The 17,322-nt window shown below is 33.7% G+C and overlaps 1 protein-coding gene and 1 pseudogene across 1 annotated transcript; one reads left to right on the top strand and one right to left on the bottom strand.

Annotated features, from left to right (window-relative positions):
* Window positions 1-10,451: 10,451 nt before the first annotated feature.
* On the top strand, window positions 10,452-11,741 carry LOC145606694 (uncharacterized; annotated as a pseudogene).
* Window positions 11,742-12,033: 292 nt separating this feature from the next.
* On the bottom strand, window positions 12,034-17,080 carry LOC145593692 (putative methyltransferase PMT14). Its single transcript, XM_081650014.1, has 7 exons — window positions 16,949-17,080; window positions 15,272-15,968; window positions 14,270-14,480; window positions 13,781-14,063; window positions 13,113-13,499; window positions 12,903-12,980; window positions 12,034-12,648 (listed from the first exon to the last, which is right to left on the bottom strand). The coding sequence occupies exons 2-7, from the start codon at window positions 15,911-15,913 to the stop codon at window positions 12,411-12,413; spliced, it is 1,839 nt and encodes a 612-aa protein (XP_081506140.1). The 5' UTR covers window positions 15,914-15,968; window positions 16,949-17,080; the 3' UTR covers window positions 12,034-12,410.
* Between the last annotated feature and the right edge of the window lie 242 nt (window positions 17,081-17,322).

Genomic DNA, 17,322 nt, shown 5'->3' with positions numbered 1-17,322 from the left:
AGAGAGATTTGGGACCAAACCCTCAGAAATTAAAACCTTTCACGTCTAGGGCGAAGACAACTTCGAATATGGCTAGGTGTTTCTAGATCTTGTGAATGCGGAATTTTGTATTAAAAAGCAAGAAAGAAAGAATGCTAAAGAATGAATGAAAGCTTGATGAATGAAGAGAGAATTAATGAATGGTAATTGATGATTGTTGATGAATGTTTAAGAATAAAGAGAATTGGTGACTCTTGATGATTGAAAACGGAGTTTTAAATACGATATTTATAGAGAAAATCATCCAAAAAAGATAATTTATCAAAACAGAGTCTGAAGACCACAAAACTAACTTGGCGCCAGCCCTGGCTCATTGGCGCCAGGACCAGTGGCTAGCGCCAGGCGCCAATCCTGGTTCCAGGCGCCAAGGCCTGGGTTTGGACGCCAATTCGGAATTCAACGCGTTTTCGAAAATCTGATAAATTTCCCGTACTGGAAGATAAAATAATATAATTTCAATCGAAAATGCTATTTGATCTAATTAAAACTCTGAAGAGTCCTAACTAAATTAAGAATGATAAAACCTTCTAAAATGTTCTAGAAGACCAAAACCATTCCTAATTACATTAGGAATGATAAATCATATTAGGCCCTCCCCTAGATCATTGGGCCGTACTTAAAACTCAAACCGGGCCCAGTTTAGTAAATTGACCATAATTTCCTCAATATTCATCGGAATTGGGCTTATAATATATCGTTGGAAAGGTCTTTGCAAGCCCCATCCAACTACACTACTATTGGACCCATATCATGGACCAACCAAACTGGATTGGCTGTTTTCTCAAAATAAAGTTTTCAAAAACAGAGAGAAAAGAAAAGAAAAGAAATAAAACTTTCCGCAACACTAGACCTTTCCACACTTTCGTTTCATTTGATTATGATTCGACGTGAAAGGCACTCATCACCGGATTTGGTTTTGGGGAGACACATTTGGGTGTCTACAGGAGGTTTATATGTTACCACCTGCTGGTTACACAAAGGCAAAAGATGGGCAAGTTTGTAGACTGAAGAAGTCCATTTATGGTCTCAAACAAGCCTCAAGACAATGGAACAAGGAGCTGAGTAAACTTTTGAAAAATCTGGGTTTTCAGCAGTCAAAGCAGGATTATTCCTTGTTTACAAGAAGTTTTGATGGAGAATTTATTGTGATACTAGTGTATGTTGATGACATGCTGGTCACTGGTACATCTATGTCTCAGATTGAGGGTGTTAAAAGAGCTTTAGATAAGGCTTTCACTATTAAGGATCTTGGTGATTTGAAATATTTTTTGGGCATTGAAGTTACAAGGGCTGCTGAGGGAACTTTTCTTTCACAGAGAAAATATATCAAAGATATTCTAACTGATGCTGATATGGATGATTGTACTCCATCTGCTGTTCCTATGGTTACTGGACTTAAATTGTCCACAGACAGTGGTGAAATTTTACAAGAACTTGAAGTTTATAGAAGATTGGTTGGCAGATTGTTATACTTAGGTATAACTAGACCTGATTTGTCTTACTCTATTCAGCATCTTAGTCAGTTTATGCATACTCCAAGGGTTCCTCATCTTAGAGCTGTTCTGCATGTTTTAAGGTATCTTAAGGGTACAATGGATTCTGGTCTTTGGTATTCTGCAAAGTCAGATTTGAATATGCAGGCCTACAGTGATGCAGATTGGGGTGGATGTCAGTTTAGTAGTAGGTCCTTAAGTGCTTACACTGTGTTTCCGGGATCTTGTTTGGTGTCTTGGAAGACTAAAAAGCAGAGGAGTGTAAGCAAATCTTCTGCTGAATCAGAATACAGGAGTATGTCTGTTGCTGGAAGTGAAATGGAATGGCTTCATGATTTGTTAGAAGACTTACAAGTGAAGATCAAGTTGCTTGTAACTTTGTTCTGTGATAACACTTCAGCAGAACACTTAGCTCAGAACCCTATGTTTCATGAGAAAACTAAACACCTTAAAAGAGATATGCATTATGTGAGGGATTTGGTTGAAGCAGGTTTTCTGAAGACTGAACATGTTTCTACTGAATTTCAGCTTGCTGATTTATTGACAAAGCCTCTTGCTGTAAATAGACACTACTTTCTTTGTTCCAAGCTTGGACTTCAAGATCTTGTCCAGCTTGAAGGGGGAGTATAAGAATACATATTTACATTTATTAAGTTAGTTGGTTAGTTGTAACTAACTTTTGTATAAATAGGCTAGGCATATCTCATTTATTCTGTACATTACATTTTTCTATTCTTAATAATACAATCTTACAGATTCTCTCTCTAAACTTCTTCTGCTTCTATACGTAGTAACGTAGATGTATGGTAAAATAATACAGAGTACTTCCTTTGTTATTTTTTACTTGACCTATTTATTTTATCACGCTTGTTAATGCAAAACTTTAACGATGAATAATTTTATATTTCATAAGTAAAAAATTATAAAAGTTATATATTATGATGGTATTTATTGAGGCGACGCGAATTCAAAAAGATCTCATATGATCTATGTTATTCCTTATATATTATTTGGAAAAGACAATTAAAAGAGAGGTGTTGAATAGTGTAAAAGTCAAAGCAGGTCAAGTATAAAAGAACAGAAGAAGTAATAATTAATATGTAATTAATGAATTGTAAGAATATAGTATAGTACGTTTTAATTTATCAATATTATTGATCTTATTTATTTGTAGTAATTAATGATAAATTATTTAGTATTGATTAATTTGTAGCTATAAATTATACTATGTAGGACGTTAATCATTGCTACACATTTTATAATGATACGTTCGAGTTATTATACGTATTTTGTAAGCCTATTACAGTTTACAAAGGTCTTAGTTGTAAGAGCCAATTAAAAAAAAAAAAAAATAATAATATTGGTTACTTATTCAATTCAAATAGAGATTTGTTCTTTGTTGTATGAACATAAAATATTCCACGTGTTATCTTATAGTAGCATAATTTTCAAGATTTAACACTAAATTACACATTTACATTATTGTTAATAGTATTCATACAACGGACATATACTTAACATTTCTACTTTTAACCTCCTAAACATACCATTAAAAACGTTTACGGCATCATATTGCCAACAAAAAAGGAAGGGTAGACAAAGAGAAAATATTTTCAAACATTTGCTTGAAATGTCAAAGCCTAACCTTTTCCTAGATCAAGAAAAACTAGCCAAATGGAAGTTATACGATATTGGTAAGAATTAAATTGATATGATCAAATACACGACCACTTGATTTATTTGTGTGAATGCATGTCATATCTACTCACAATGTGTCACTCATATCATTATCTCATCACGTACATTTTACCTAAGTACATAATTATTGTTTACCGTACGACCACAATTTCTTCATCATTGAGCTAAATGAGACTAATGCTTTTACAGTTTTACCCATTTGTAAAATTACACTTGGGCCGGTACATATAGCCAAATCAGCCCAAGACCGGCGGGCTACCTTTTGTCAAGTATCAGCCCAACCACATTTTTGTAAAAACTCGTAACCACATTTCTTCTTCTTATGACGTGGAGTTCGTTTGTTATCTTAAAAAAGTTGTGTTGAAGTGATTTGTGTGAGAGATGTCACACTGCACATATTTGCAGTGCTATATGGTGTGTTTGCTAGAGATCAAAGCAAGGTTTTTATTGTTGTTGTTGCTGTTGATGCCGTATGGCTATTTAATACTGTGTAATGAATTAATTTTTGTAAAATGAAAAGGTTTGAGATTTGAGAAGGACAACACATAGTAGAATCACGCAAAATATAAGTGATATATAGTTATGAAAGAAAATAAATTAAAGCATGGGTCACTAAGTAGTTATTAAATGTAGCTTACATTGTGTTATTAAAGATATATTTCAAGCGGAAACCTAAAACCTAATTGTAGATTTTTAGGTAAGAGATCACATGATAAAGCCATAAAGGTCATATTCTTTACAACTCTCCACTCCAACAAAAATACATCTTCTTCACCTAGAATACTACGTTTCTTCGAAAGCAATAGATTATCTATAACATCAAACAATGTAACATAAGTACTTTCAAATGCCAAGAATTGAATTGCACCTTTAATTCCACTAGTGAGTAAGAACTCAACATCTTAATCAAAATTTCCGTTTCACCTTTGATATGATTATGGCAGCTCGATCGAGAGCTCAATATGACAATATTATTTTAACCGGGTTAGACAATTTGGGAGATCAACCGAGAAAAAGGTAAGAAATCCTTGCCCTAAAAACCAAAATATCCCTAGTGGAGATTGAACCTCTATTTTTTTTATTTAATGATTATTTGAGTAGTAATTATGAAAATGAGCAAGAAATAACCCTCGAATACAAGGTGTTTGGGCCAAGTCCATTATCCTAAGTCTAGTGACCTGAAATTACGAAAATACCCCTTCATGATCCAGCCCATCATTGATCATTGCAAAGTACAAATTTACCCTTAATCTGTCCAATTAAGTACAACTCCTGCCACCTGAAGGTACGACTATAAATAACACTCCAATCATTAATGATGGAAACTTTTTCCTAATTCTCTCTTCTTCTCTCTCTACTTTCTCTCTCTAATTTCTCACTCTGAAAAATTCTCTTGCCGACTTAAGCATCGGAGGGGCTTTCTCGGGTCAGACCCCCGGGACAACTAACCTTTCTTATTTTGCAGGCCGAGCTCTTGTGCGTAAAAGCGGAGCTCTCAGATCGACATCCCTTTTGCTAGGCGGAGCCGAAAGACATTTGGGGAATTCGGACAATAATTATAGGACACCTTGATATACCTTGTAATACCCTAAGACTCCCGGGAGCATTCGATTTCCAAAAAAAATAATAATATATATTTAAGTGTATATTAATGGTAATAAGACCGGTATAACGTGTTGATGAAGAGATCATGATTGGTATTAAACTCTTATGTTGTATTGTTTCATATAGTCACATGCATAATATCTGTAATCCATTAAATCAATTCATTTAAAAATACGGAGTAGAATTAAGGCAAGTTAAGCAAAAGGTCATCAAGCAATTAATCTAATATATAAAATTTACGTACGTATTATATATTTTAATCAAAAGTAGGGACCAAGAGTAAAGCAACCGTCCAATTAATAAGCAATTTAATGGAATATAATAGTCACGTTAATTATATCTATCACTATTATACAACTTAATGGTCCATGTGATTTAAAATAACTCAAAACACTCTTATGTTTATATGCACTTTCTTAAACATTAATATATTGGTAATGCTAATGTAATAAGGGTATTTGTTGACACATGTATTTCAAAATGTGGAGTACACATTATTTGCATTTAAAACAAATTTAGAAAATTATTGCATAGTATTGAAGGTCTTCTAAGGTTACGAGTTTTGATTAAATTAAAATAGGTCGTATTTAGGTTTTGGATTGAAATTGATAGAGTATAAAACATATTCCTGGGTTTCAACCATCAGTTTAAGCTTTTGGTTGAGATGGTCCATTAACATGGTATCAGAGCCAACGTGACATAGAGGTCACGGGTTTGAATTTCATCCACCCCTCTTTCAAAGTGGAATTAATTTGCGCTAGGTATGGGTGGGCTTGTGTTGCATTCACATTTCAAGCCCAAAGGGCCTTTCATGTGAGGGGGAGTGATAGAGTATAAAACATATTCTTGGGCTTCAACCATCAGTTTAAGTTTTTGGTTGAGATGGTCCATTAACAAAAATACCATGTATGATGTATACGTAATTATGTCTGAGTTTGTATTATTGTGGTAAGGCCGCCGTAAGGGGGTGCATATGGACATATGGTGGTTGATGAGTACGTAGGTCTGACGATGTGACGTTGTTGTCTGTGCATTAGCGGAGGTGTGTTGTGTGTATATTAGACGGTTGGCGTGAATGGCGTTGGTGGGCTGAGGAGGGTTAGGTTGTGTGTAGTTGGCAAGTAGCGGTCACATATGGTTTAAAATAATATTTTATGACCGCGAGATGCATTTTCTGCCATCACTTATTATTCAACACCAGTACCATGTTCTAAAATCACCAAAATAGTTCAATAATTTTGTGTATTATAAGCTTCAAATTTAACTCTTGGAGAACAATTTTCGACCTAGCATGATTACTGATTAGGCATTCAGGTGCTTTTACGGGTTTCCTAGGGGCCCTGAGAGGCCTTTGGTGTCTAATACTGTATATTTCGTATAATAGATCATTCATGCCTTGATCCTCTCTTGTAATCATGTGTTAAAATACCTGATACCGACCTTTTTAGCTATACAACTCAATGATCAAAGAGCTCATTGCAATAATAGGGTCATAATAAGTTATTTTTCAAAGTTATTAATAAATTAGTAAATATATACTTTGGTTATAATATTAATATTATTGTCCACTAAAGAGCATGCATTATTAAACCCTAAAAAAACAAAAGCCCGTTTAACGTGACCCTTATAATAACGTTATGTATTATTAAACCCTATTTAACAAAAGCCCGTTTAATGTGACCCTTATATATAATAACGTTATAATCCATTATCCATCGGATTATTATCCTATCGGCCTATCCCCATGAAATCAAATCCAATCCATCGTCTTGTATTCAAGACTTTACTTTAAAGTTTTAACTACAAATTTTTTTTTTTTTTTTTGTTTTTTTTTTTTTTTTTTTTTTTTGGGTGCACACAAAATTAAACTATTTTGTTGGTCGTTGAAATCAAACAGTTACACTTACCTATGCCATCTAGCCTCCAATAAATTAAATTCCTCCTTTCATCTACATTCACACGTTCATTAATAAGTTGTATACATGTAAAGTTCGAATAAGTTGTATACATTCACACGTTGATTAATACCATTAATATACTATCTTCATTTTTTACTATATAGTTGCAATAATGATATACTCCCTCCGTTTCATAATGTTAGTCTCATATATTATTTTGGGCGTTTCAAAAAGTTCTACCCATATTGAATATATTTCATTTATGACTTGATTTTTTTTTTACTTTAATTGATTGTGGATTGATGACATGACTCTAAGTAGGGAAATTTTTACCTTAAATTATGCAATTATGACTTGTGCTTTCCTAATGAAAAATAAAAAAAGTTAAATAAGGTAAACTAATTATGAAATCTGTTGTACTTTAATGTTAGATTCCAAATATATTTGTTTTCTTATTTTATGTGATTGATTCTATATGAGACCAACATTATGAAACGGAGGGAGTATTATTTATAAGACACGGATTTAATTTGATATTCTCAATTAGTTGGATGATATCCTTTACTAACTAGATATTCTTTATTGGTTATATGATATCTTTTATTGGCTGGATGCTAATCCTACTGGGTGGATGATAGGTAAATGAAATCATGGCCGGATGATATCCTCGATCTATTGACTATATGATATCGTTTATGATTGTGTCTATGATATCATTCACTGGCTTGATGATATCCTCTATTGGCTACATGATATCATGAATGGATCATATCCTCTATATCCAGCCATGATATATCATATAATCCAGCCATGATATATCATATAGCCAATATAAAATATCATCCAGCTAGTTGAGGATATCATACGGCCAGTAGATCAAGCCAATTGAGAATATTAAAATTCGTCAATCCGAACTAACGCAATATACTCTCAGCTCGTTAATTTATGTGCATATCCGCAGAGATATTATTCTAGATAAAGATAACAAGAATACATTAAATTATTATATATGAAGATCATATCAAGAACGATTCTTGTCTTCTTGATCATATTATTTTATTTATAATCACACAATAATTTACACTATGCCCCACTTTCCCATACTTTTGAGTCATTCGGTATATGGATGTGTTTAGAAAAATTCCACATGCATAAATATATTAATTTAATCTTTTGTTCATACTATAAAAAGTAAGGCATCAAAGTGTAAGAGGGTGTATTAAATAATAACACCCCAACTTACATTATTTCTTTAAATTCTCAGCTCCATTATTAGTAATATTAAGGAAAAGGATACTACTCAAAAAAAGGAAGCTAAAATCCTTTATACATTTGCATTTCTGGTAAAATTCTGATCTGCATTTCTTTAGCTTGGTACGTACTTCGTATAATTTTAAATTTATAACATTTTATAATTTTATTTGTAATTAATATTTGCATGCATTGCTACATTTTAATGTAATCCTTACATTTATATCTCAAGAAACAAATTTTTTGGATTTTTTTTGAATGGAAATTTAGAAAAATTATATTGTGTAAGGGCTTTCGCAGCGATATGTTTGAGCACCCTGCTTGCTAGTAAAGAAGGGTTAATACTTACTGCATGTGTAATATTCAAGTGACAACCTTCAAGTAGTAAATAAGGATTTTTCAAACGGAGTAGTAAAGTTTTCTTTCTTTCATGTATACTCTATTGTAGTAAATTTGTATATATAATTACAAAAATTTAATTAGTATGCATGCATGTTGGAGTACTAATGATTTTTTTTGAAAAAATAAACGAAATAATTGCAAACAGTTTAAGAAACAAATGAAATTAAATGGGTATTTTTTTTACTAGCTAGTAGCTAACATATTTTCACAACACAAATATATTTTTATCATGCATGATTATAATAATCAAATTGTAAATTAATTAAAAAAATGTTCGTAATAGTTAAAAATAATCTTAGTTTTTTAAAAAAAAAAAATTTTTAAAAAAATTTTATTAGGACGGACTTTTATTAATTTGTTATAAGACGAGTTAAAGTTACCCTTATATACTACAAAAGTTTTCATTTTCTAAAATAAATTTTATCACTTATAAAGTTATAATCTATTAGATTAATCATATTATCCTTCAAAACACGTTTCGATTCATGGACTTAAAACTAAGAAACAATGCCGTCTAAGCTACTACTAAAAGACCAATTTTTTTTGCAAAAGTTATATTCTTCTATGCAGAAGGAGACTTAATTAAAAAGAACAAATTAAGAATTTTGGATTTGACTTTGAGCACAACCAAATGAAGAGGGATTTTAATCACTCCGTGACCTTATTGAAGAAGAGAAGGAAGTATAATCAAACTCATTACAATTTAAAAATTAAAGGTACATTAAGAAGGATTAAAGTTATCATTAAAAATTGTTAAAGTTACCTTCTTAAATTGACAGTTTTATAATATATTAACGTAAATTCGTATTATACAATACTTAATTTAGTATGAGGTTGGATATTATGTGAGGCATATAAATTTATAAAAGCATGTTGTTGTTATCCAATGGAGAGGTTTATGTTGTTGCTACTAGAATTAGGGTGAGTTTTATAATTTTATTCACTTGATCTTCACCTATCAAACAATATTTTAGTGAGTAAATATATTAAGCTAAATTGTGAAATTTGAAATTCAAAATATTAAGATTAAGGGGGGTAAGGGTAATATAAAAATGTTATTATGCATTTAAAACTTGTCAAAAAAAATATAAAAAAAATTACGCATGTAAAACGTTATTGGATTAGTTGCAAAAATGCAAATTATAAATATATCATCAACTTTTTATAATCTACAAATTGCTAATTAAAGAAATTAAAGGTGCGGTCAAATAAAGTTTGTTAAACTTATGTTAATCTACAAATTGTTAATTAAAATTTTAAGAAGACAGAAGAAATGTTACATACGTACATTCCACCAAAAAAAAGTCACGTACATAATGCAATGCAAGCTTTTGTCTTTACATGGATGATTATTGGATGCAACATGCATGTCATGCAAACTATTGTCGGCTGCCAACTCCGTTTAGCCTAATTTTATACTCCCTCGCTCCGTAATATAATATGGTTTTGTATTTTAATTTTCAAGTCTATTTTTTGTGCTAAAAAAAATACTACCTTCGTTTTTTTAGGTGACACCTTTTGACTTTTACACTATTCACACACTACACTTTAACTCGTTTTTGTGATTTATAGATACGATAAAATATAATTTTGTGGGATCTTGTTTAAATCGTCTATATTTATATTTTATTTAATATTCACCTTTTATAATTTTACAATATTAATAATTAGAGAATTAATCGTTAAAAACATGCGTTGGCTAGCGCGATAATAAAAAATTGTCAATTAACTAAAAATACAGAGGAAATATAAATTAAAGATGAAAACACAATACTATGATCGCTTTATGATCGAGTTGCATGACCTATGTGATTTACTGCAAGATGGTATGCATGTCATGTTATATATAGCATGTCCCATAGTTTATCTCGTGAAGTGCTTACGTACCTAATTTTTCATTTTCGTTTGGCAATTGTTTAACGATTTGTTAGAAATATGGCTATTTATATGAGTATCCTAATATATATTAGTAATAATAAATTTTTTAATGATTTGTTCAATAAGAACAAAGTTTAATTAAATTGCCTTTGAACTAAACTTATCACTAATAATCGAATTCAGGTAAATGGGATCGACATATGGTTACGAAATGATGGATGTGTATAAAATAAAAGGCGGCAATCACTTATCAGGTGCCATTAGAGTTGATGGAGGGAAAAATAGTGCAGTCGCATTAATTCCTGCATCAATACTAGCCAATTCTGTTGTAGAAATTGAGGGCTTACCAGACATTTCCGATGTGTTGATGCTTAAAAAGATTTTGGAAGAAATTGGCGGGGAAATAACGTTTAAAGATGGAAAGATGATTATTGACCCGACCTGTATGGTGAACACGCCTTTACCAAGTGGTAATGTTAAAAAGCTTCGTGCTTCATATTACTTGATGGGTGCCATGCTTGGCCGTTTCAAACATGTTGTCATTGGGCTACCCGGCGGTTGTTTCCTTGGGGGACGCCCGATTGACCAACACATCAAAGGTTTTAAGGCCCTTGGAGCACAAGTGATGACAAATGAACAAGAAATAGTCTATTTGCGCGCTGATGAGTTGCACGGTGCAAGAATTTGCTTAGACGTTGTTAGTGTTGGTGCAACAATCAATATCATGCTTGCTGCTGTTCTGGCTAAGGGACAAACTGTTATCGAAAATGCAGCAAGAGAGCCTGAAATTGTTGATGTTGCATCTCTTCTTATTAAGATGGGTGCAAAAATCAAAGGGGCAGGAACAAATAGCATCAGCATCGACGGGGTTGAGAAATTAGATGGGACAAAGCACACGGTTATGCCAGACCGAATTGAGGCAGGGACGTTCATGATCATGGCAGCAGCTGTTGGAGAAGGAATTACAATCGACAATGTAATTCCATCTCATATTCAAGCTTTGATTGCAAAACTACGCGAAATGGGTGTTGAAGTCCAAGAAGGCAAAGACTCCATTTTCATTCCGAAGTCTAAAAACTTAAAGGCGATTGATATAGAAACAAGTGTTTACCCTGGTTTTGCAACAGATTTACAGCAGCCGTTTTCTGTGTTGATGACACAGGCAGAAGGATCTTCGACGATTACTGATACAATTTACTCAGAGCGTTTTAAACACATCGACGAGTTATGTCATATGAATGCTAGCTGCCAAATGGAAGGAAGAAAAGCTATCATTACAGGATCAACTTTGCTTACAGCAGCAAGTGTTGTAGCATCTGATTTACGAGCTGGAGCAGCATTAGTCATTGCAGGTTTGCTTGCAGAAGGTGAAACTGAAATTCGCGAAATTCATCACATTGAAAGAGGATATTCAAAGATTATTGAAAAATTGCAAGGACTAGGTGCTGATATTCATAAAGACAGACAATTAGTGTAAGTTCATAGCCTTTTGAAGGTGCAAATTAATCTCAATTGGGAGTTATAAATAACATTATTTGGTGAAATTATATTATTGTTTTCGAACGTGTAATTTGTCAAGTAATAGAGTCTGAAACGAATTTTATGTAAAAAGCACAATACACTTCGAATTCAACTTAAGAACAGATTCTTCAGAGTCAATTTTCTAAGCCACGATGCAAAGAACAAAACAAATTGACAAGGAAGAGAGACGAGAAGGTTGAGACTAGAGAGACGATACATTAGCAGGATCGTGCATATAAAGGCTATAGTTATGGAAGAACATAAATTAGGCATGGATCACTATGATTTTTTTTACTTGTAGCTTACATTGTGTTATCAAGCTATACTTCAAGTGGATACCTTAAACCGGATTTTAGGCAAGAGATCGATCACATGATCTCAAGGGTGATGCTCTTTACAACCCTTCTATTCCCACAAAAATACATCTTCTCCACCTAAAATACTACATTTCTTCGAAAGCAATATAAATTACCTATAACATCAAATAATGTAACAAAAATACCTTCTAATGCCAAGAATTTCACCTTCGATTTCACAAAGTGATCCGACTAACAGCTCTAACATCTTGGTCACATCTTCCTTCCTTTTCTCCTTTGACATACCGGTTCTTTGATCTTTGAAAGAATTATTGGCTGCTTGATGTACTGTTCTTTTCACCTGCAGTCCAATATTGTTTAACTGCAAAGAGTATCTTCTCAGGCACAAACGGACCGTCTTCATGGTCTATTAACTTGAGATCCCACCTCATACCCCGAGCGATTTGCTTAACCTTATTTAGTGGGTCAACTGCGTCTCTGAAGATGACTACACCTTCAGGGCGCAGGATTCGATCCATCTCCAGAAGAATATCTTCATAATCACACCTAAACAAAATAAACATTTTACTTTAGACAGAGCAAGTAAAGAAAGAAAGAAGTTTTCCCTGACTGACCAACCCTTAGATATATTCCGTACACACTACAATTTACAAACGTAAAAGTAACAAGGTATATGGTCCAACTTTCCATCAAAGATCCAAATCAGAAAAGGTTTGAGTTCTTACAGAAGAAAACGGATAAAAAAAGTGGTGCTAACATATGAAGAACCAAAATATTTTTAGTAAAGAAAAGAGACTTACTTATCCTGGTACATGCTGAACAAACCATTAGCGTGAATCAGGTCATATGTCCTTGGGTAAGTAGAGAAACCTTCACACCTAGAAAAACAGATAATTACATATTATAACAGCATGTATATGACAAACACATTTAAAATAGTCGTTATATACAGAAAAAAGATAATACAAAATGTTAAAAGGAACAAAATAAACAAATTTCATCTCACATACCAGTCATGATATATGCCAATAAGACCTCTTTCATATACCACCCCTAAAGTGTTTTCGGCAATATTAGGCACAACGTTCATAACCCAAACCTTGGGTGAATCAAGTGCTGCTGCAAAACCACCAAGGTCTGCATTCATATCCATTATGTTGCGGTATCTGGTTGTTCCAATTAATCTATTGTGGTTTTTGTAAGCTTTGACATGCTTCTTCCACTTTGCATTGTCTTCTTGGTATGACTCTTCGGTGACCCTTGGAACCAACCCCTTGGCAATTCTGGGAGGAGTTGCAAAAAGTCTGGCAGGGAATTTCTCCAACTTGCCTCCAGCAACCTCACTTGAGCTTGATACCTCAGGGAAAGGTGTCACGCAAGTTTCCATTTTCTTGTACCTGCATCATTTATAATTTTCGGTTACATAAGATAACTTCATAAAGAGCAAATAATCATTCTGTCTCACAATAAAAGTCTTATTACTAGTTTGAATTTACACCATTTCGTAAGAGATTGATGTCCTTTGCGAAACTCTTTTAAACCACAAAGGAAACAATCAATTCTTAGTAGCTTACGATTGGCATTCAAGGATTTTTCCAGCGTGAGCATACTACATGCCTAGCTTCTAAGTGCTAACAACCCAACCACAAGAATTGAAACAATAGTAAGATCTACTAACCAGACGTCATCAGGATTTCGTGACTCGCAGACATTCTGTGGCTTTTGTTTGCAGGATTCAGCATTGATCTTCTTTCTAAATATAGCAATATCTCCTTTCTCGTACTTTTTCTCCCAGCATAGAGACTCAGCCAAATCTTCAATTCTCTTCTGCTCAGCTTTGCAGTCCTCTATTGTACGCTTCCATACTTTATGATATGTCTTCCAATTGTAAGGAGGACCAGACAACACCCAGTAACCACCAGGTCTCAGAACACGGTCTACTTCCATCAGAGACTTCCCATCTGTATGCAGGCAAGAACGAATGTCAGATAAGTCAAAGAAGGTATTAAAATTGAACAGGTTAAGCATTTTGGAGCCTTTCAAAAAATCAATAGATTTATGGAGTTTAATTTTCCCAAGATTTTTAGCAATTTTCTTTTTTCTAAATGAGACACAAGGCGCAACAACATGCAACAACAATATCTCCCGAATCAATTCCAGTACTTACCATCATTTCCCCATGGTATCAAACATCTGGAGCACTGGGCCATATCAAAGGCCCTTGCGGGATATGGAAGATATATACTTCCAAGTACACCAATAACTGCCGGCACTCCTCTCTCTAATGCAAACTGCACTTGAGCTTCGTGATTGTCTCGTGGTGCAAATGACATAGCCAACACATTTCTCTTCAGCATGTATGCACCCCAGCTTGCAACCTGTAAAAAAAAAACATTGTTAGTCAACTGATCTGATTTAAATTACAGGCTTATTCACAATTCAGGCTGTAAGTGTAGAGTGGAAACAGAACATCTACTGGGTATTAATTTTTTTTTTGCCTTGTCCAATCTGCTATGTTTAGAGGATCTGATGAAGGAGTACGCTAGTTGGAATAATGGATATCACAAAACCACAAGTCCACAACTAATATGGGAATACTAATAGGCAATGTGCAAGAAGTAGGAGAATCAGTGTTCAAACAAGCTAACAAGTTAGAAATGACTAAAGCATATTTTCCTTTAAAAAAAAGAAAAAAAAAAAAAAAAGAATAAAACATATTTGTATTAATGGCCTTTAGAAAACTTGAGAAACAAAAAACGATTGTCTCCTGCTGATTCAATTTTAACAAAAAACTATATCAAAAGTGATAAATTTTAACAAGATCAAGTTCACTAAAGGCCAATCACTACTACTTGCCAAGGAGTTTAAACTGAGACTAAAGTACTCCTTTAATGTCTCCTGCTGATTCACATTAATTAATGGGATACCAGATGCAAAAGAGCAAAAAGGCAAGCAAGTACAACAGACAACCACCCCAAAGGAATAAGGACTAGGTCAATTAGTCAAATAAAAGATTATCAATGCTCAAACGTTCCAGAGAAAAGGAAAACATGAAATGCTTTTCAAATTCTTAATTGGAGTTCAAAGAATCACGAAACATGATAAGAGAGCATATATGAAAAGGGGAACACAAAGAAAAGGGATGGGCAAGATAGGAAAGAAAACATACCCCGCAGCCAGTATCCAATGCTGTTCTAACAGTACCATCTGCAATCGGAATTACACTGGCAAGCTCGTCAATGTAAGCATCAGCACCTTGAGGGAACATTGTCCCACCACCAGGAAATTTAAATACATTGCCTTGAAAATCTACCCAATGTTGGCCAGCCTTCTCAACAGTCAGATGCTTATAAGGCACATTAGCATAGTAAACATAATCCCGACTTTTCGGCCAGGGGAATGGAGTTGTGTATCCCACAGGTGCTGGGATAAGACAGCGCAATTTTTCCTCGTCTGGGGGGCAATGTCTCTCTCTGTAGATCATATTTTCCCTTGGGAATTTCATAGCTCTGTCCTGCTCCTGGCAAGGAGTATAATCAGAGTATTTTTCATCACATACCTCATACTTTTTAACTATCACCTCAGAAGACTCAAAAGTCCCAACAAATTTATGGTGAGGTTCAAAATCCAAATCTGACTTTACACCACAATCTGTCAAATCAGCCACCTTTGACATCTTCATGGCTATACTATCCCCCTTGCCAAAGCCACTTCTTTGCCAAGCTCCTAGTAAGTAACAGAAACAGCAAAGTCCGAGCACAATAAATATCGACATGGACCCTCGGGATCTACCACCATGTTTGGGGGTCATGATGGCGAGCTGGACTCTCACTCCCTACTCCAAAGAAAGATCACAATGCAATCACCTGCTTATAAATAGCATCCATCAACAACCAATAATAAACATTCAGCATAACACATGATAACACATACATTAGCTTTCTTTTCTTTTTCCTTCTTGCTATAAGTAGAGAATTCACATATGAAAAAAAAATAGGCCAAGCCCTCTTTCATTAGCTTTCAGATATTACTTTTATTAGATTAATATCCATTTTATTGAAAATTTGAAACTCTTCCTTTCAACTAAAAACTACCCAAACAAGTAGAACATATCAAGGCATTTAGCATTTTAGCTGGTTCAGCTTCGACCGAAACAAATACACAACTCTCCATCAAAATTGGGTAAGACTCAAGGACACAAACTCGGATCTGACCCAAACCCAATATTTTGTCCTAAGTCCCAACAACATAGATTGATGGTGATATTCACCCACATACAAATGATACAATGATGTAGGATTACATTACATACAAAGATCACACTTAAATTGGCAATTGCTAAAGATGATACAAATACAAAATTATAATATATGAAGTCACTCTCCCTTCCTTTCCAAGCATGCTTACCAAATTATACAGAATAGTTCACAAATTATGGCTAATCAACCATGGAAAAGCCCAGATTTGAACTTAACCCATCACATTAAATTCTATATTAATCCCTAAAAGCTACTGCAAATATCTACAAATTGCTAATCAAATGTCGGCAAAAAGGTACGATCTTTATATTACGGGCAAATAAGGTTGCAACAAATTTCATATCAAGCTTACATCTTTCTCCAATATAACTCAACACAAATCACAAACCATTATAACCCAGATTCATTACATTACATTCTTCCAAAAAATTAAGGAAATAAATCATGACCCACAAATTCAGATTTCAAAAAAAAAAAAAGTGCAAAATTGGAAATTAAATCTACAATCTGGATAAATGCAGAACATTGAGATCAAATCAAAGAATGATTGAAAAAATAGAAATTGGCAAAAAAGATTGAGAATTTACCTGATGAAAAAAGAGAGCTCTTTTTATGAAGGGTGATTGAAGCAGATCTTAAGGAGGGAAGTGAGTGAGTGATAAAAGGAGAAGGGCAGATATGATGAGAGTGAAAGTGGGGAGTAATGAGTGTGAAGTGTGATGTGAAAAAAGTTGAAGGAAATGAAAGAATCTAATTAATTAATTAATTAATTCAATAGTTAATCAAGTGAGTGACAGAGGAGAGAGAAAGAGATCGAAAGTTCAATGTGTAATGTACTTCTGGCGGTGGCTTAGTTTGAGTTTTTTTTTGTTCTTCTTATTAAGATAAAGATTAACAACCTAACTTCATTAAATCCAAATATCAATTATTTTTTGTTTGAGGATTTCAGTTTGGATTATCT

Source organism: Chenopodium album, chromosome 2 (genome assembly GCF_948465745.1).
Source record: "Chenopodium album chromosome 2, dcCheAlbu1.1, whole genome shotgun sequence".
Lineage (NCBI taxonomy): Eukaryota > Viridiplantae > Streptophyta > Magnoliopsida > Caryophyllales > Amaranthaceae > Chenopodium > Chenopodium album.
This window is presented reverse-complemented; position numbering and strand designations above follow the sequence as displayed.

Coding starts and splice junctions, on each gene's coding strand:
- LOC145593692 (XM_081650014.1), bottom strand. CDS start 15,913: ATGACCCCCAAACATGGTGGTAGATCCCGAGGGTCCATGTCGATATTT. Junction 14,481..15,271: donor CATTGGATACTGGCTGCGGG/GTATGTTTTCTT, acceptor TTTTTTTTACAG/GTTGCAAGCTGGGGTGCATA. Junction 13,500..13,780: donor CGAAATCCTGATGACGTCTG/GTTAGTAGATCT, acceptor TAAATGATGCAG/GTACAAGAAAATGGAAACTT.